The sequence below is a fragment of the Salvelinus alpinus genome, chromosome 33 (genome assembly GCF_045679555.1).
Source record: "Salvelinus alpinus chromosome 33, SLU_Salpinus.1, whole genome shotgun sequence".
In the NCBI taxonomy this organism is placed as follows: Eukaryota; Metazoa; Chordata; class Actinopteri; order Salmoniformes; family Salmonidae; genus Salvelinus; species Salvelinus alpinus.
This window is the reverse complement of record NC_092118.1, coordinates 11,125,087-11,146,122: the sequence shown is the minus strand read 5'-3', so window position 1 is coordinate 11,146,122 and position 21,036 is coordinate 11,125,087. Positions and strand designations below refer to the sequence as shown.

General features: G+C 44.4%; 1 protein-coding gene across 2 annotated transcripts in view; it reads right to left on the bottom strand.

Moving 5' to 3' along the window:
* The window catches only part of LOC139563295 (T-cell immunomodulatory protein-like), a 118,852-nt gene that overhangs the window by 82,498 nt on the left and 15,318 nt on the right, over window positions 1-21,036 (bottom strand). For both annotated transcript variants that reach the window (XM_071381854.1, XM_071381853.1), the window contains exons 7-9: window positions 15,767-15,825; window positions 12,188-12,269; window positions 7,670-7,764 (exon numbers count right to left, since the gene is read on the bottom strand). In XM_071381854.1, coding sequence (XP_071237955.1) covers window positions 7,670-7,764; window positions 12,188-12,269; window positions 15,767-15,825 — 236 coding nt within the window. The remainder of the gene's footprint in view (window positions 1-7,669; window positions 7,765-12,187; window positions 12,270-15,766; window positions 15,826-21,036) is intronic.

Below are 21,036 nucleotides of genomic sequence, written 5' to 3'. Positions count from 1 at the left end.
ATTTCCTGGTCATTAGGGAAACACACCAACCATGTATTTGCCTTTGTTGTGCCACTCAAGCAAAAACATAGTAATGTCCCCACAAACAGATACTTTTCCCATACACAGCATTAACAGCAGTTTGGGATGTTTCGAATTCATTTACTGACTAAAATCAGAAAATATTGTTTATGTCAGGCAGTGAGTGACTACCAGATACATCACAACGACTCAAAAGGGTGTGTTCTTCTGAACATCAGGCCGACTAGACATCCTCAATTGAGGCCAACACCCAAAGAGGAGCAAGAGACAGACCACCTTGTAAGAGATGTGGGTAAAGTAAACATTCCAAAGTAAAATAGGACGCGCAACACATTGAGTGCATGCTGATGGCATCAGTATTATTATTATTTTACAGCAGGTGCAGTGTGTGGAAGAGGAGATCATGCATGATTACCCAGGTAATACGAGTGGTACAGTCAGCGAGGCCTGCATTAATAGACTCATAAGGTCACAAAACCTTGAGATAATTTGAAGGTCAGGCAGAGAAGCAAAGCACATTTTAATAATGAGGTGAGCATGAAGCCTAACATACAACAGTATGTTATTTAAATGAAGTTGTTGAACACTACTTATGTGTGTGTAATCATTCAGAGGTCAACAAATTTTTCAATTTTTATATAGTGCCCTTAAACAACTCACCTAAATCCTGAAATTCATTGGATCAAAAAGTCAATGGATTATACATATATCACTGGAAGAGGTGACAGTGCAGGGACATAAATACACGATCTTATTAAATCTGAAAAATATGGCTTTTTCTCCTCCAATGTAATTCAAAATGTTTGATGGTGAGAGGGAAGCGACAGGCATAACAAATGTAATTTGATCAACCCCAGAGAAATCTCAGCGCACAACGCAGCACACACACACACTTCTCGTCGTCACATTGTTTACTAAAGCGAAAAAGGCTACAGTGTTAGTAGTTTCGCACTCCTATCGATTCACCACTGCGGGAACAACGGCTCATTAGGCCAAGAAATAAAAATTTCAGAAGCCATGGGGAACGGCAGACGAGGTGCCATTATATCCATAGAGAACACAGGCGTCGCCGCGGACAACATGATAAAAACATGCTACTAATGAACGCCTTGCTTTATGATCCGCAGTGAAAAACTATTTTGTTCTTTCAATTCCCATGGAGAGCAGCCTATTATTATAATTTATACCACATTATTGTTGAATACTCATTTCTGATTGGCTAGCTAAAATAATTTTAGAGTTGGCGTTAAAACCAGATATGGGACAGTTGTAAATATATAGAACACCTATGAAGTACTTCCAACAACAAGCGCCTTTTTACCTTTCTAAAGCACTGCACCATGCAGACCGTACTTGCTACAATGTAACAAAGTCAAATCAACAACTACACAAACGGAAATGGGATACATTCTAAACGCAGGTCCAATGAGGAAAAACGTAGCTAACTAGGATTCATTTGTTTTTGCAGCATCTGATGACCTAACGTGGTGAGTGATCCGTCAATGAGTACGGTGCGCGCAATAGTTCGATTAAAGCGTTTACATGCTTTGCCAAAATAACAATTTCCCTAATAATCCTGTTTACATTGACACATCTGAAATCAGGCTACCTGATGGCACACTGATAAACTCCAATGAAAAAAACGCCCTACCATAGTGACCATGTTATTTTTGGTAAGCATATCTGTTCCTGAGTTTGAATGTGGAAGTACTTCTATGACGTATACATTGGCATTCCAAACACTTAAAAGACACCCTATCCCCTCAGCCCTCAAATTAAGTGGACACTACCGATGACGTCTCAAGAGTATTCACTTGCAGGGCAAGGGGCGAAGGAGAAAGGAATGATTTTTAAATGGCACGCCCTTGCCGGAAATTCGTCACTCCTTCATCCCGCGATGATTGTGTTTTCTGCCACAGGTAGCTTCTGTGCACTTTATATGTGCTTCAGTCAATTATGATTGCATGTCTACCTATATTAACTATATAATTATTAATATACACCTACTGTATGATAGCTAGCAAATTAGTTAGCTAACTAAAGTTAGCCTGGAACTTATGAAGGAAAATGTTTTATTTCTACAATTTCCAAAAGCTAACCAAACAAAAACATCATTACTTTTATGAGAGGTGTTTGTGCCGTCATGTGCATTAGTAGCACAATTTCTAACCTTTTTAACCTTTTTAATTTCTAACACTTATCCATATTGACGTTGAGGTTTTAAGTTTCGGCTGACTTGTCTTATCGGATGTAGAATCATCGCAAATTGAATTATGGGGCATTTCAAACTCCATCAAAACGAGGGCCGAGGGGCTTAATGTTGCGAAATTCCCTTGTTTGGACCGACGTCCAAGATGGTGACCTGAATTCCCCCAAAGGCATAAGTGGATGAGGGTGTTTTTTCATGCGTTTGAAACGCAGCCATTCAGTTGTTCCGAACTCACTTCACTCGCGCTAAAGAGGGAGGTTCGCTCGGCTGGTGATAGCACATGTGCATAAAATCCACTACTGGAAAGCCAATTAAGGTTACATGTCCTAATAATGACTGCTCAGAAAACTTTTTTTTTTTTTAACCCCCTTTTCTCCCCAATTTTCGTGGTATCCAATTGCTAGTAATTACTAGCAATTGTTTCATCGCGACAACTCCCGTACGGCCTCGGGAGAGATGAAGGCTTATATTTTTGTTCAGTATAGTTTGACGAACTGTTTTCAGCAACTGGTATTGTTGAATTCGGTTGTTATTTTGGCAGATTTGCTAGCACCAAACGATTTAGCTAGCTTTTCACCTAGTGTTTCATTTGCAATGTGACCTCCTGTACTGTAATGAACAGTGAAGAGTGAGTCACTTTTCTATGCCAGGTGAAATGGTGCATCATCAGCTCATTGTTATGGATGTATCCAAATAAATGCCACTAGAAAACAGCTTAAACAAATGCAAATGCAGCTACTCTGCTGTTATTCTGGCTGCAGTGTTTGACGTGACTGTGCTAGCTATAGTTGGCTAGCTAGCAAGCAAGGGATAAGAACGTTGCCGGCCATCATGGCAACCGAATAAAAAGAACGAACGACTGGATCACGTCTTTGGCAACGGACTAGCAACCAGGTCTGGTGGGATGGTAAAAAAGTATAAATGTACTTATCAAAATGAAAATATAAATGAAAACATGTCATTTCTATTCTATATCAGAAATCTGTGCTTTATGATCAGTTTAATATTGAATTATTACTGTGCATGTAAATGTCCTCAATGCTGTATTGTTTTCTTTGGAATCTGTGGTAATGTATAAGCGGGATAAAACCCCTCCGCTCTGTATATTACCTTGGAAAAATTAACTCCACAGAGGGACTCCGCAAACCCATCGTCCTAGTGCGTCGTCCATTCATTCCAAGGTAATGTATAGAAAGTCGGCGTTCATCCCTTACTTAAATTATGTATATAATCTATGATGGACTTCTGTATATCGCATGCCACATCTCTCCTGATAGAGTTAGAGATGCAGACAAATTTGACAAATTAACAATTGAGGCCAAGACAAAATGCCTTTAACGCAAATGTCAAAAAAAGTTACAAAATAGGGGAAATGCAAGAGGTGCTTAATGAGTGAGGAAGAGCAAGAGAAAAGGAGAGCGTATTTCATTGCCCTGTGATGAATAACAAAACATTGGACAGGTGTCCATGAGAGAGAAAGAGTTCGGGGAGGAAGAGCTGATGACAAAGCTGGTGACAGACTACACCCACATGTCAGCATGTCACAAAGACAGAGGTTATCTGTGGATGTCACCTGGTGCTACCGTGCCCTGTCTCAGACTGATGGCCTGACTCTTTCACATTGGAAATTTGCCAGTGTATATTAAAGCGGTGGGGTGGAGAAAATGGCCATGTCCTGTTCCACTCTCATATGCATCAAGTGATGTGGGCTTTGGCTGGGATTCAACTCAACTGTCCGTTCCCACTCATGTCGTGAGTCTTCAGATGATTGACTGACCATCCAAATGGATCAAGAAGACGTAGGCTACCTAACATTGTATATACTGTACACACACAAGCACACACACACACACACTCGGCTCGACAAACTTTTCTATTCAGGACAGTGTTCCCATGCTGTAATGGTGCCAGCAGCACTGCAGAAGGCTGAGTAATAAATCAGGCAACAGGAACAAATATTATTTATCTTCCTCCCAAAAAGAAATACAAAGAAACAATCCGACCAGCTCCAGATACTGTCAAACCTAGGGACAAAGGTTTGGATATGCAGTACATGAAAATGAAATGAATAACAGTGTGGTGGGCTGGGGAGGGGAGGGGAGGGGTTGATGTAGAGCTGTACGAGCCAACCCATGTACCCCACCCTCCCTCCCCTACACATTGGAATTCCTTGCACATCCCTAGGCGCTTACTCATGCCTCCTCAGACAATCTGCCATTCCCCTCTCCATGTTTTATGGATGGGCTTTCCTCCCGACACGCCGATTAAGGGACAATCAAATTCTAGGCCACCTCCCGGCCCACGGATCCCAGTCTCTGGAGGAAGGGCCGGCTATAGGTTCCATTAACATGTCTGGATCCTGTCGGAGGGGGGACAAGTGACTCCTCCCCCGACCACGGACACAGAGGGCTGGGTGAAATCAAACCTAGTGGCTTGCGAAAGTATCCCCCTTTTGCATTTTTCCTATTTTGTTGCCTTACAACCTGGAATTAAAATAGATTTTTTGGGGGTTTGTATCATTTGATTTACACAACATGCCTACCACTTTGAAGATGTAAAATATTTTTTATTGTGAAACAAATAAGAAATAACACAAAAAAACTTTACTTGAGCGTGCATAACTATTCACCCCCCCTAAAGTCAATACTTTGTAGAGCCACCGTTTGCAGCAATTACAGCTGCAAGTCTCTTGGGGTATGTCTCTATAAGCTTGGCACATATAGCCACTGGGATTTCTGCCCATTCTTCAAGGCAAAACTGCTCCAGCTCCTTCAAGTTGGATGGGTTCCGCTGGTGTACAGCAATCTCTAAGTCATACCATGGATTCTCAACTGGATTGAGGTCTGGGCTTTGATGAGGCCATTCCAAGACATTTAAATGTTTCCCCTTAAACCACTCGAATGTTGCTTTGGCAGTATGCTTAGGGTCATTGTCCTGCTGGAAGGTGAACCTCCGACCCAGTCTCAAATCTTTGGAAGACTGAAACAGGTTTCCCTCAAGAATTTCCCTATATTTAGTGCCATCCATCATTCCTTCAATTCTGACCAGTTTCCCAGTCCCTGCCGATGGAAAAACATCCCCACAGCATGATGCTGCTACCACCATGCTTCACTGTGGGGATGCGGATCCTCGGGGTGATGAGGATCCTCGGGGTAATGATGTGTTGGGTTTGCGCCAGACATGTTTTCCTTGATGGCCAAAAAGCAAAATTTTAGTCTCATCTGATCAGAGTACCTTCTTCCATATGTTTGGGGAGTCTCCCACATGCCTTTTGGCAAACACCAAACATGTTTGCTTATTTTTTTCTTTAAGCAATGCCGTTTTTCTGGCCACTCTTCCGTAAAGCCAGCTCTGTGAAGTGTACGGCTTCAATTTGTCCTATGGACAGATACTCTAATCTCCGCTGTGGAGCTTTGCAGCTCCTTCAGGGTTATCTTTGGTCTCTTTGTTGCCTCTCTGATTAATGACCTCCTTGCCTGGTCCGTGAGTTTTGGTGGACGGCCCTCTCTTGGCAGGTTTGCTGTCGTGCCATATTCTTTCCATTTTTTAATAATGAATTGAAATGGTGCTCTGTGGGATGTTCAAAGTTTTGAATATTTTTTATAACCCAACTCCGATCTGTACTTCTCCACAACTTTGTCCCTGACCTGTTTGGAGTTCCTTGTTCTTCATGGTGCCGCTTGCTTGGTGGTGCCCCTTGCTTGATGGTGTTGCAGACTTGGGGCCTTTCAGAACAGGTGTATATATACACTGAGATCATGTGACAGATCACGTGACACTTAGTTAAATAAAGCCCACCTGTGTGCAATCTAATTATGTGACTTCTGAAGGTAATTGGTTGCACCAGATCTTATTTAGGGGCTTCATAGCAAAGGAGGTGAATACATATGCACGCACCACTTTTACTTATTTATTTGTAGATTTCTTTTGAAACAAGTCATTCTTTTCATTTCACTTCACCAATTTGGACTATTCTGTGTATGTCCATTACATGAAATCCAAATGAAAATCAATTTAAATTACAGGTTGTAATGCAACAAAATAGGAAAAACGCCAAGGGGGATGAATACTTTGCAAGGCACTGTACACTCAAAAGAGATACTAATACCTCATGGATATGGGGTGGATTGGTATAGGTCTGGATGGATATGGGGTGGATTGGTATAGGTCTGGATGGATATGGGGTGGATTGGTATAGGTCTGGATGGATATGGGGTGGATTGGTATAGGTCTGGATGGATATGGTAGGTAGATGTATGGAGTTCCAGCTATTGGAGAAAATAGCCTATCCCTTCTCATGCAGCAATTCAATGAGACCCAGTGTGCTGTGCTCATATTCAGAGGGCGTGTACACATGCAGTGTGAGTGAATATAATGGACAGCCTCTGTAAACAGTCTAATGAGTGTGAAGCTACATGTTTACGCTGTCAATGAGCAGCGGATTAGCGTGATAGGAAAAACACACAGCGAGATCAAATGGCCTCAATCAGTGTGGGAGGGGAAAGCGGGGGGAGCCATGTTCCTGCACACACAGACACGTCTCGACAGAAGCATACACACCTGCAGGAACGTACCGGAACGCGTACCTACACAGACAAAGATCCCAGACACTGATTGAACAGAGCATCTCCTCCTACCAAGCTTCTAATCCAATCATGTCTCGTAGCCTGAGGTCAGAGGGAACCACAAGCTAGCTGAGAGAAAACGAGCAGGAACTCAGTGGTGAGAGAGAAAAAAAGAGAAGAAAAAAAAAAGTGCGAGAGAGATACAGTATATATAGAAAGTGGGGGAGAAGATAGAGTGAGTAAAGGTAGAAGTAGCTCGCTAGAGGATCGCTAATGGAATCACCTACGGAAAACTTTTCCATTCTCCTCATCTCTGACAGCGAAGAACTGCACAGTATGACAACCAAACAAAAGCCAACATGTGTTCTGCCATCTTTCTCCTTTCCTTCTCCCTCAGTCTCCCCCCTGCTCAAATCATAATTGTCTGTGACAGGCACACAAAAGCAGACGTGTGTGGGGGAAAATGTGAGCGCCGTGCTGACTGTTATCTTCTCTGCAAGACTCTCATTAGTCTCGGAGTGGCTATGAACCCATTTTCTCCATTGTTGTCCTGCCACTTATGAGTGTGTGCTGTCGATCTCCTGGATGAGGGGGGTAGTTATGGGAGAGAGTGGTTCTGAGACTAAGAGATGGGAGTCAGACAGAGGTGAAGAGGTGGGGGTGATGCGGGTATTGGCTGTGTCACTCAGCAGCTCTTCTAAAGGACCCCTGGTGTTTACAACATAACCAAGATGCTCATGTCTGAAAGAAGAAAAGAAAAAAAACTGCCACTCAAAATGGCAGCCTGTGAAGGACGAAGGCAGGGCTAGTTTAGTTGAAGGATGGAGCAGGATTCGAGGTCTCTCGTCAGGTTTCAATGGGGGGAGCACTGTACCTCAGGTTCCCCGGGCTTAGAAAGGTAGATGGCACTCCTGTGGCATGCATCGTCCAGACACACTGGGAGAAGGTGGTCCTGGAACCCATCTCCATCTGGGAGAAAAAGAGAAAGACATGAATAAAACAAGGAGCAACAAGAAAGCAGGAAGATGGGGAAAGACTGAGATGAACAGAGACAGAACAGCGGAGGTAAGAGTAAAAACATTTCATCAGGGCATTGAGGAAAGAGAGAGAGACAGGTAGGTAGGGAGGGAGGAAGATGAGAGATGGGAGTGAGGTAAAAGGTGAATGATGGAGACTAAAACAGTAGTTTCACAAATCGGAGCGAGCTTGCCAGTCGTTTTTCCTGTGTTATCATCCACTGATGTTTACTGTCAGACCAGTAGGATGGCACTGGCTTCCACTAATGAAGCACATTATTATTCAGACAGAGAGTGGGAGAAAGAAAAGACACAGAGAGAGGGAGAGGCGGATGGAGAGATAGGAGGAGGAGAAGAAAGAGAGAGAGAGGGAAACCGCAGTGCCTGGTGAAGCTCTGATGCAGGGTGACAACCCCATTGGCATTCATAGGATACAACACAGGACCAATAACAATGTAAATCAGAGGCCGGGCCTGCGGAGAAACCCAGAGATTACACACTCTCCACACTTCCTGTATTCCCCTGGCCCAGGGAACCAGCCTGCAGCCAGACACATTACAACACCCCAGTCTGTAATCTGATCTGGACCCTGTCATGCAACCAGACTTGGGAAGGGCTAAGGAGGCTCTCTCTGTGTGTGTCAATGTGAAAAGTTGGACACATTTTATTTGTGTGTGTGTGTGTTGGTGCGCGCCGATTTAAAGAGGAAACAATGTACGAGGTGTTATCCTTGCTCTCAAAAAAAAAGAGGCAGAGAAGTGTACCTCGACAACGTCAGAGAAATATCACACCAGAGATGAACAACAAAATAAATACTGCCTGGGAGAGAGGGAAGGGGGGAACCATCAAAAATACCCCATTCATATTTCAAAAGCATTACCTGAGAAGACTCTCTGCACACGGACCACTGTAGTTCTACAGAGCTGTCACTGTTAAGACACTAACGGAGGAGAGGAAATCCTCCGCGAAGCGCTCAGCAAAAAAACGGCCGTCACCTCAGATGTACGCTAGTACGGTCGCTCGGGAGAAAAACCAGAACACAAATTGTCACGTCGTCGACGTAATTCCTCCACCTGCATTAACAGTCAACTCCTCCTGTGGTCCTCAGCTGTGCAGTCTCCATCAATGACTTACGCATCGGGCGCTGTCGCTTTGAGAAATGCAATTACGGTTATGATAAGGCGGACGGAACGTTTTGTCTGGCGTATGTTGTGCACGCATTAAGACTACAGTGGCGTGGCTATATTGTGTCGGAAGCGTTGCACCAGCGGATGCAGCCGTTAAACTGTGGCTTACTTCAACAGACATTCTCGTGGAGTCATTCTAATGCGCGTGTCAAACTCATTCCACGGAGGGCAGAGTGTGTGCGGGTTTTCCCTCAAACCTTGTACTTGATTGCTGAATTAAGGTCAATAATTAGTAAGGAACTCCCCTTCACCTGGTTGTCTAGGTCTTAACTGAAAGGAGAGAAAAAACTAAAACCTGCAGGCCCTCCATGGAATGAGTTTGACACGCCTGACTAAAGTCTTTGGAAGAAAGTCTAACCTTAGTTGGTAACACTGAAAAACCACACAATGAATGTGTGCGTTTGGTTGTAAAATGGAAACAGCCCATCATTACATTACATTTCTCACCATTTGAAAGCGTCTAGATTCATGTTATGGATAAATTGTTGATGACGTAGTGAGTAAGGCGATAGAGATGGTGTGTGTGTGTTGGAGAAGCGGTTTAGGAGGACGGTCTCTCCTGTATCCGCAATCTATCACTGAGGTGTATGCGGAAATTGAAAGCTTGGAGTGTGATCAGAATAACTCCCACTCCGATATCAAGCAGACGCGTCAAGCTCCTCGCTTTCCTATCTCCCTCTTTCTATTCCTCCCTCTCCCAGCTTCATCTCCCTCTCTCTATTCCTCCCTCTCCCAGCTCCATCTCCCTCTCTCTATTCCTCCCTCTCCCAGCTCCATCTCCCTCTCTCTATTCCTCCCTCTCCCAGCTCCATCTCCCTCTCTCTATTCCTCCCTCTCCCAGCTCCATCTCCCTCTCTCTATTCCTCCATCTCCCTCTCTCTATTCCTCCCTCTCCCAGCTCCATCTCCCTCTCTCTATTCCTCCATCTCCCCCTCTCTATTCCTCCCTCTCCCAGCTCCATCTCCCTCTGTCTATTCACCCCTCTCCCAGCTCCATCTCCCTCTCTCTATTCCTCCCTCTCCCAGCTCCATCTCCCTCTCTCTATTACTCCCTCTGTCTATTCCCCCTTCTCCCAGTCCATCTCCATCTCTCTATTACTCCCTCTGTCTATTCACCCCTCTCCCAGCTCCATCTCCCTCTCTCTATTCCTCCCTCTCCCAGCTCCATCTCCATTCCTCCATCTACCTCTGTCTATTCCCCCTTCTCCCAGCTCAATCTCCCTCTGTCTATTCTCCCAGCTCCCTCTCTCTATTCCTCCCTCTGTCTATTCCCCCCTCAAGCTCCATCTCCCTCTCTCTATCCCCCCCCTCTCCCAGCTCCATCTCCCTCTCTCTATTCCTCCCTCTCCCATCTCCATCTCCCTCTGCCTATTCCCCCCTCTCCTAGCTCCCTCTGTCTATTCCCCCTTCTCCCAGTCCATCTCCCTCTCTCTATTACTCCCTCTGTCTATTCCCCCTTCTCGCAGCTCCATCTCCCTCTCTCTATTCCTCCCTCTGTCTATCCCCCCTTCTCCCAGCTCCATCTCCCTCTCTCTATTACTCCCTCTGTCTATTCCCCCTTCTCCCAGTCCATCTCCATCTCTCTATTACTCCCTCTGTCTATTCACCCCTCTCCCAGCTCCATCTCCCTCTCTCTATTCCTCCCTCTCCCAGCTCCATCTCCCTCTCTCTATTACTCCCTCTGTCTATTCTCCCCTCTCCCAGCTCCATCTCCCCCTGTCTGTGTTCTATCTGCACACATCCAGCTTTTCTGTGCTGCTTTTTTCTTTTTATTTCTCGCACATTGAAATCATTTGACCCTTTTGAAGAGCCCAGTCTCCTTCTCGTTCATTCCTCTCCTGGAGGTCATGTCCCCCCCCCATCTCCACAGAACAGGTGCTCTGAATCCAATATTTTTTTTTAAATTAGGCACCAAAAGCTCTTGGTCGATTCAGGGAACAAAAGTGAAATCAAGGACAACGTGCTTTGAAGATCAGTGCAATTAAGCTCTTTAAACTCGTTGCAGGTGTTACAGGCGTGTGCTGGCTTATGCCCCGGTTCTCCTGCCTGCCTGGCACGATGCAGTGACAAGGGCCAAGAGCAAGCAAGTGCAGAAAAAGAAAAGGATGGAAAATATAATGAATTCCGAGGGGTTAATAGAAGGTAACGAGAGGGCAACACGGAGTAATTGGGAGCTCCAACATCAGAGCCAACATTCAACACTCATTGTGTTTCATACTATGAATGGTCAGTCCGTCTTCATTCATTAGTCATCCATTTTCCATTTAAAACAGCATCACCTACACATGTGCACAGCTGATCAAAACAGTGACGCGTCACATAAACAAACGGGGGCAAAAGCGTTCTTCCGATTCCCGTCAATCCTTATTGACCTCCAGAGCCTGAAAGTGTAACAGCGATGACAAGATATATCCCTCTGAATCTTTAAGGAAAGTCTTTGAGCATCCTCCTCTTAACCTTCCTAACCATGGTAACAGCTTGAAGTGACATTTCCATAGTGATAAAGTGAAAAGATGATTAAAGAAAAAGTTTGCTCAGATAAGCTTGAGATTTGAACAAAAAGGCCAAGTCCGTCAGAAATAAAGAATTAAATACACACAGAAAACCACATAGGTAATTTCCCTTGGTATTTCCCTGGGCTCAAGAAACATTAGCATTTTTGGGATGAGGAAATTTGTACTCTAAATATTTCATGACACCCCTGACTGTTAAAATATTGATCTTGGCAATGATGTGTATGTATGTATTTGTGTGTGTGTGTTTCATCCAGTCAAAATGTAACAAATAGTTTACTTAGAGTGGATATGCTGCTTTATGATATGGAATTGATTAGAACCCTGTGGCCCATCTAGAAATACAATGTGATTTTGGACCTACTTCAACTTTAAGATTACAACTCATCTACTGGGACTGAGTTTTTACTTAAACGCCCAAGCCAACAAACTTCTGAACAATGAGTAAAGCTGAGACATTCTAACAAGATAGGATGTTGGGAAACTCTGTGCTCTCTCTGTCTGGGAAATGCTATTAGATCAGAGCTGTTTGAAAATGTCATCCCGAAAGAGCACAGACAGTTACATTTAGGGGCCTTTGAAGACAGACACCAACAATTCCTGATACTGCGAAAGAGCAATGATGGAACTGGGAGTTTAAAAGACCGAATGAGAAAACATGGAATGAGAAAACTCACTAAAGTCGACAAAAGAAGACTGGCCAACTTTCTTGACATTTTCTGGTACACTTCCGGGCTGGGTTTTGGTGAAGTTCCCACCCTGGAAAAAAAAAGAATGTTCAAATTAAAACGTAGATACAGTTGCCTACTGTACATTTCAAAACTGAATGATGGACAGAGTGAAAGGACAAATGGCCTGGTACTTTGACCATCCATTAGTAAGGGGCTGCTTTAATTGTGTGAGCAGGCAGAGTGGGTGACGGGACACGGGGGGGTAACAGGGGACACGGGGGTGACTGGACACGGGGGGTTACAGTGGAACAGTAGCAAAGCGAATAACATGGCTGTGCTTTGAGATTCAAGCTGGAATAGTCTCTCTATACAAAAGGTTTCTCTTTACTGTATATAAATATGGCAGGAGTATCAGCGCGTGTGTGTTCTTACTAGACTCTGGGCTCTTGACCCACACAGTGACATTCATTAACACAGAGCTCTCAGCAGACCCTGACACAAGGCCCCAGGAACACTCTCCTGTTACCATGTAGAAGACCCTCTGGCCTTTACACTCCAGCCAGAGGGAACACGCTGCACCCACCATGCAGCGAGCTACATATAGAAACACACTAGCGGGCTGGGATACACACGGCTCAGTCGTAGGTTCTGCCGGCTTCTTTCAACCCAAACATATGGCCCGTTGCCTTAGAATGTGAGGTCCCAAAAAGATAACGTCAAATACTTTTTCTAATACAGGAGTTGCTTTAGTTTTGATACCATAACGTGAACGCAGCAGGACTTCCCTCCCTGCTCCGTGACTCTACATGATGTGGTATAATGAATCGTGTATTTGGTACAAAAACAGAAAAGGGGGAGATATTGGAGGGCTGTAAAACTCTTCCGCTCTGCTTATCTCCTTCTCCCTTCTGGAGCAGCAGATGAGAACCTGGCCCGGTAGGAAAGAGGAGGCCTACCGAGCAACCCATTACTGATTTATGGCATCTGGGAATATTTTCAGAGAGAAGCATCCCGTTCGTTCACTATTCTTCCTTTCTGCTTATTTATTACCTGGCAGTCAGACAAAACGTAGGCAGCTTTTCAGACTGAGCGAGCATGTGAGTGTCTCCTGCCTGCCCATCCATCACGCATCTCTCTCTCTCTCTCTCTCCGTTAGTCAGTACCTACCGAGCAGCTACGGCATGGCAGGACGCACCGCTCCGCAGTGTGGCTCTGCTGATTTGGGTCTGTGTTATGTTACACGGTGATCATCTGATTGAGTCTGGGGTTGACTCATGGAGCACCGATGATGGTATGTTTGGAGAACACAGACACCTGGATGGTTAAATCTGTTCGGAACACACGGAGATGCTCCGACTGAGTGTGTTTTGATTGAGTGTGTCCATATGTGTGTGTGACTAACTCGTGGATTGCGGGCGTGCTTTAAAAACAAGAAGATTGAGTTGTGGGGGCATCCCGAGTGGCGCAGCGGTCTAAGGCACTGCATCGCAGTGCTAGAGGCGTCACTACAGACCCGGGTTTGTTCCCGGGCTGTGTCACAACCGGCCGTGTTCGGGAGTCCCATAGGGCGGCGCACAAATGGCCCGGTGTCGTCCAGGTTAGGGGAGGGTTTGGCCGGAGGGGCTTTACTTGGCTCAACACGCTCTAGCGACTCCTTGTGGCGGGCCGGGCACCTGCAGGCTGACCTCAGTTGTCAGTTGAACGGGTTGGCAGGTCATGTTTTGGAGGACGGGTGACTCGACCTTCGCTTCCCGAGCCCGTTGGGGAGTTGCAGCGATGAGACAAGATCGTAATTGGGGAGAAAAAGGGAGTAAAATACCAACAAAATCCACCCCCCCCCAAAAATAATAATAATATGATGCAGTCAGTGTTAACCATCTCTAGAGTATAGTAGGGGAGATCTAAATCTTTGTGATTGACTGGTGGTGGCCTACTGATTGAGCATTTGAGGCACGGAAGCCGTTCCTGATTAAATCTGTCGTGTCGCCTTTCTGATTGAGTGAGGCGCGCTGGTTGAAGTGTGAAGATCCGCAGACTACGGCAGCAGGTTCACGTTTACACACAGTGCATTTGGCGTGTCTCTCATGCAACGACGCGCTTTTCGAATCCACTTTACTGCGACTACTGAGAAAACGTATCAAACAGCTAATGCGTTCCCTGCATGTTTGTTTAGCAGGAACGGCTCCTTCAGCTGGTGAATTGACAGATCATATCAGGTATTAAAGTAAAGGGGTTGCCCATGGCTTGGTATTAGCCAATGAAAAGCGTCCCCTCTGCCTTTCCATTCTCCACAAACAAAAGGCTGTTCTTGCGTAATCAGAGAGAAGAGCAGAAGGATGCCCGGGGAGTCTTCGGAAAGAAAGTCATTAAAATGAAGTGTTGAAATGGGCGAAAGCACTGGCCTGTGACCTGCAGCTGTTAAACGAAAGACCGCCCAGTAAAGGCAGCAGCCAGGGATCACTGGGGTCTTACACAGAGGAAACCAGGAAATTAGTCTCTGGTGTGTGTCTGTCACAGGGTGTGTGTGTGTGTGCGCGCGTGTGTTACGTCTGTGAATTAAATCATGGAAACACTTCAATAACTCTGTTGCCACCAATCACCGGTGCATTCCACCATCAACCCTTAAAGCAAACCCCTCGTCCTCCCAAAATACGTTCTAGAAACAAAAAGAACACCACCAACAGGAACGGGTAAACCGGCTGGATGAATCAGACGGGATGAAGGATTTGGTGAACACACCTCTGCTTTTAATCACCCAACCCAATTATCCCCTGCTGGACTGTCTGTCTTTGGCTGATGCACTGTGCAGTGTCCCTACAGGCTGAGGTAAAGCAACACGGCCCGGGGAACACAGGGGAGATTACCTCCATAAAAATAGATTATTAAAGCACTGTCAGAAAGGTTCCCTCCAGCTCAAGACAGACCAGTTGCAGCATTGGAGAGGTCAAAGTCAGCAGGAGGTGAACAGGGTCCATCTACAATACTGCACCAAAGAAACTCTCTCTTTTTCTCCCCTATCCCAATTTTCATCCATTTTGCCCTCCTTCCTATCCCTCCCTCGGTCACATTTTTCATATCCCTGCAACCTCAACCCTTCCCTCCTCCTCTCATCTTCTTCTTCTTCTTCACAAAAGGCGGGTGCCCTGCCTGTGCTTCGTGAGCCTCTGCATCCTGAATTTTAAATACCCTAAAAAACCTGAACTGACTGTACCAGTGCACTTGCAGAATGCAAACTACCACAACAGTGGAAGCGCCGAATAAAATCTACCAAAAAGAAAGTCTCTCTGAAATGACTGTGCTGTGAGAGAAACAACTACATTTACATGTTTGTCATTTAGCAGACGCTCTTATCCCAAGCGACTTACAGGAGCAATTAGGATTATGTGCCTTGCTCAAGGGCACATCGGCAGATTTTTCGCATAGTCTGCTTGGGGATTCGAACCAGCGACCTTTTGGATACTGGCCTAATGCTCTTAACCACCAGGCTTCCTGCTGCCCCAACTAAACTCTACCCATGTTTTCACTGACTGTAGATTGTCATTGTACACTGAGTCAACATAAAAGAGAAATGTGATTGTGTCGTACCTTATTAATCCACGTCTCGAAGCCCAGACCATTGCCAACTTGGGTTGTGAGGAACAAATCTGAAAATAGAATGAGAGAAAATATGTTATTATTCACTGGGAGCCATTTCTCCAGTAGAACCAAAGAAAACCAGAGACAAATGGAACCGTCTGAGGCCTACAGTGACTTTCGCAGAGGTGTAAGATAGAGAACAGAAGCCAACAGTATAGAAACAGAAGCTATAGCAACCCTTGACTGTGCAGTAAAAAAAAAAGTTACGTTGATTTTGCTTGTGGAGCCGGAACGGCTGATGGGAGCAGGAGCCTATCTCCTGTTTCTGTAGAGTGAGTCAGCTTGATGTACAAGTACACCCCCTGGACAGGATGCTAGTCTATCGCAGGGCCTTACCTACATTAATGCTGAGTGCCAAGCAGAGATGGATCGGGTGCCATTTTTACAGTATGTGGTATGACTCAGCCGGGGATCTAACTCGCAAACTTCCAATCTCAGGGCGGACACAAACTAACCACAAGGACACTGAATTAGTAGGTTTGTTCATCATATTCATCACATCTCCTGCATTGTACTGTCCAATCACACGTCAGTTCACAGTGTGAGACTGATATCTCTCTCTATGGCCAGAGAGAGAGATAAGATGGCGAATAGTAAAAACAGATGAACAGTGTTTTCTTTTCAGTACCAGTCAAAAGTTTGGACACACCTACTCATTCAAGGGTTTTTCTTTATTTTTTACATTGTAGAATAATAGTGAAGATATCAAAACTATGAAATAACACATACTGAAGTGTTAAGCAAATATAAATATAGATTTGATTACAGCTTTGCACATTTGGCATGCCCTCAACCAGATGCATGAGGTAGTCACCTGGAATGCATTTCAATTAACAGGTGTGCCTTGTTAATAGTACATTTGTAGAATTTCTTTCCTTCTTAATGCATTTGAGCAAATCAGTTGTGTTGTGACAAGGTAGGGGGGGTATACAGAAGATAGCCCTATTTGGTAAAAGACCAAGAACAAGTCCATATTATGGCAAGAACAGCTCAAATAAGCGAAGAGAAACGACAGTCAATTTTAAGACATGAAGGTCAGTCAATGAGGAACATTTCAAGAACTTTGAACGTTTCTTCAAGTGCAGTCGCAAAAACCATCAAGCCCTACGATGAAACTAGCTCTCATAAGGCCCAGGGTTACCTCTGCTGCAGAGAATACGTTTATTAGAGTTACCAGCCTCAGAAATTGCAGCCCAAATAAATGCTTCATAGAGTTCAAGTAACAGACACATCTCAACATCAGCTGTTCAGAGGAGACTGTGTGAATTAGGCCTTCATGGTCAAATTGCTGCAAAGAAACCACTACTAAAGGACACCAATAAGAAGAGACTTGCTTGGGACAAGAAACACAAGCAATGGACATGAGACCGGTGGAAATCTGTCCTTTGAGATTTTAGGTTTCCTGGCGGCCATGTCTTTGTGAGCCGCAGAGTAGGTGAACGGATGATCTCTGCATGTGTGGTTCCCACCGTGAAGCATGGAGAAGGAGGTGTGATGGTGTGGGGGGGGCTTTGCTGGTGACACTGTCTGTGATTTATTTAGAATTCAAGGCTCACTTAACCAGCATGGCTACCACAGCATTCTGCAGCAATACGTCATGCCATCTGTTTTGCGCTTAGTGGGACTATAATTTGTTTTTCAACAGGACAATGACCTAACACACCTCCAGGCTGTGTAAGGGCTATTTGACCAAGGAGAGTGATGGAGTGCTGCATCAGATGCCCTGGCCTCCACAATCACCTGACCTCAACCCAATTGAGATGGTTTGGGATGAGTTGGACCCCAGAGGGAAGGAAAAGCTGTCAACAAGTGCTCGGCATATGTGGGAACTCCTTCAAGACTGTTGGAAAAGCATTCCAGGTGAAGCTGGTTGAGAAAATGCCAAGTGTGCAAAGCTGTCAAGGCAAAGGATGGCTACTTTGAAGAATCTAATATATCTAAAATATATTTTAATTCTACAATGTAGAAAATAGTCAAGATAAAGAAAAACCCTTGAATGAGTTGGTGTGTCCAAACATTTGACAGGTACTGTACGTATTTCAGTGCTTTTTCTTTTTACTTCCGTTCCGCAGCAATTATTCTTAATTTTTTCCTCTCAATTTAATTCTAAATGGCGTTGCACTTTTAGAAGCAACCTCCAGTCTGCAGAAAAGCTAATTGTACATGAACTAATGGTAGTGATGAGCCCTTGGGCTCTGTGTGGGCTCCCTGTTTAGCTCAGGGCTGGGGGAACTCAGCAGCAACACTAAGAAAGAAGGAAAAGGGATGGAATAACTTAGCTGGGATCCCTATCTCTACAGTTATTAATTAATCTATTGTGAGACATCACATGCAAGACAGAATACTAAATTAAACTTCTCAACGCGTCTTCTAACATTACCAGGGTGGCAGAAAAAAATGCCTGCAGGGTCCAATGTGTCTTCTCCCTATAGAAATATGCTCATCATAATAAGTGAAAAGCACTTATGTTCTGTGCACTGTAAAAGACAGCATGATAATTCGGATGGTGTCTTCCAATTCCAATGAGATATTAAACTGATTTTTGGAGTAGAGCGCTGTCCTTTTCTCTTAAGTCGACATTCCTATTCCACTCGTGCAGTGTCTGCTTCATACCGCCCATGGAAATCCAACATCGAACTGTGATAAGCCTAAGTGTGGCAAAATGGAAGGCACACAAAGAAAACTCCACACACCACATGGTCCTTTAAAATCTGCCATCATGCAGGCCGATGCCCTTTTCATGGAAGGGAGCGATAATCTCATCCACAGAGAGGCTGCTTTGATCAATGGTCTCACTGTGGGCAGCAGATACAGAGGGGAGTGGGGTGGAGAGGTTATCCATACAGATAGATAGAGACCTTTGGAGACAGACACTACTATACATTTCACAGTGTGTTGCTGAGGCAACCGCAGAGTTTAGCTGCATTTTCACTTTCCATGAGTCTCTCTCTCGCACTCCCTCTGTGATCTTCAGACGTGTGACCCATGTGGAGTGTGTAGCCTCCTGCAGTCTGCTGATGAGGAGTAAACAGGTTCATTAAAATCAGGCTGTAAGGAAGCTCTCCCCAGCTAGCGGTGGGTATCTGCCTGTCTGATTAGAGAGGGCATGGACGAGGCAGGGGAGCTCTCCACATCACTGAGAAAGCCTGTAAACACTTACAGCCCCCCACGGGACACTCCTCCTACTCCTCCTCGTCATCCTCCTCCTCCTCTCCCTGGTTCACAGTAACGACATACCTCAGTGGCTCTATAAAGACCTCTGCCCAGTAAAATAAAAACGGCTGTATAAACTTCTTCCGTCACTTGGTTTTACACAGTTCTACGCGTATAACACTTTTATTTTTTTTTTTACAAATGGCATCGCTACTTGAGCAAGAGGGATATCAGGAAAACACAGTAGTAGTCAATATAACACAATATAAATGGGATGTGCTCCCACCCATCCAGGACATCTACTAGAAACAGTGGCCGAGGAAGGCCCGCGGCATTATCAAAAACCACACACACCAGCCACGAGCTGTTCATTCCCTTACCGTCGGGAAGATGGTGTCGGAGCATGAGGTCTGATAGAAACTGTCTCTGAGCCTGTTGGTATCTACAAGCCATCAGACTGCTGAACACTTGAACTGGTTTGCCCACCTGCTCTGAATCTTCCCATCTTAGCACACATGCACTCACTCACACATGCACTCACTCACACATCACAACTACTGGTATCAGACTTTTACTATGATTGCTAAATATTGCAAAATGTAAAATACTTGCCCTCCAATCCCCCCCTTCCCCACGTGTTAATATTGGACTATAAATTGTGCCTTCCTGTATTATACTAATATCATGACATGATTTGATCAATTACATTATGCATGGAAAAGTACTGATGAACATAAAATAAATGTCATGGTGAAATGATCCAATGTATTTATAATCAAAGTGACTGTGTTATGACAGGTGTGAAAGCTTGGGTTAATTCAAAGTCTGTGAAGACGGCAGTAATTACTCTCCACCTCTACACAGTGATAATGAGAGTGAACTATGTGGCTTGTCTTCACCTTTCTCATGCCATGTATGAATAATAATCCTATAACCTATTCATTAGAAGTCCCCATAGACAGACAGGTTGCCCCCCTCAATGTATCAGTGGCTAGTTTGCATCAACTACCTTCACTAAAATCACTGCTTTATACCGGCAAACTTTGGTATCAGATCGCAACGTCCCAGCACGCCTCGTGATTTTCTGGGATAGTTGTCTGTCTGAAGCTCCTGAATAAATTTTTTTTTTCCTTTTCGAAGTTACCAAAAGAGTCCGTCATTCATCCCAGACCCTAGTCACTGCTGTTGCCTAGGGCCAGGGTTCCCGACAATAATTCATTAGGGAAAGCCATTCATCATGACTTTAAATACAAAACAAATTACAAAAGGTGCAGAAACTTGCAGGTTGATATACACAGTACAGGCAATTGGATAGACTTCGAAACAGACTTGTGCATATTCAACCCGTGACTCCATCGAATGCATAATTCAGGTATGCGTGAAGGCTCTGGGCTCTAAGTGATATGTCATGTCACAGTCTAGTTGCAGGATTGCAACCACAAAGCTAATTAAAGAAAGTCTTAATTATTAAAAGGTGCACTATGCAGAAATCGCTCTGCCATTTCCTAGTTGCTCAAATTTGAATAGTTTGGCTAAATTCAGTTTGTGACAAAACAAGCAAGTAAAGCGTAGAGAATCATTGTACCATCTAAACCGTTGTGAAACATATTTTCCATTACCACAAATATTGTATTTTCAGCTGGTTTACATAACCGAAAGTAATAGATGCAAAAACGAAACTTAAGAACGAGAAGCATAGAAATAGAGCATATAAAACAGATCTACTGCCCCTTAAGACTTGTGTTCAATGAGAATGAAAGATCTATAACTCACATTTCTATGTTAATTTGGTCAAGTCGCCCAAAAAGTTACATATTGCAGCTTTAAAATAGAGAATAGGTTGTTTAATTACACCAAGACTTCCAAGCTGTGGCATTGGAGTAAAAAAAAATCAGGTGCATCTGCGGATGAAAACCTACGAAGCAGCAAATCCCAACAGTGATTTCTAACATCTTAATTGCAAAGTGTTCATCCTTAATCAGTTGATTGTTTCTCCCACCTCCTCTCTTGGATTAGGGGTGATTGTTTGTTTCAGTTAATATTCTCCTCGTAAGAATAGAAAAATC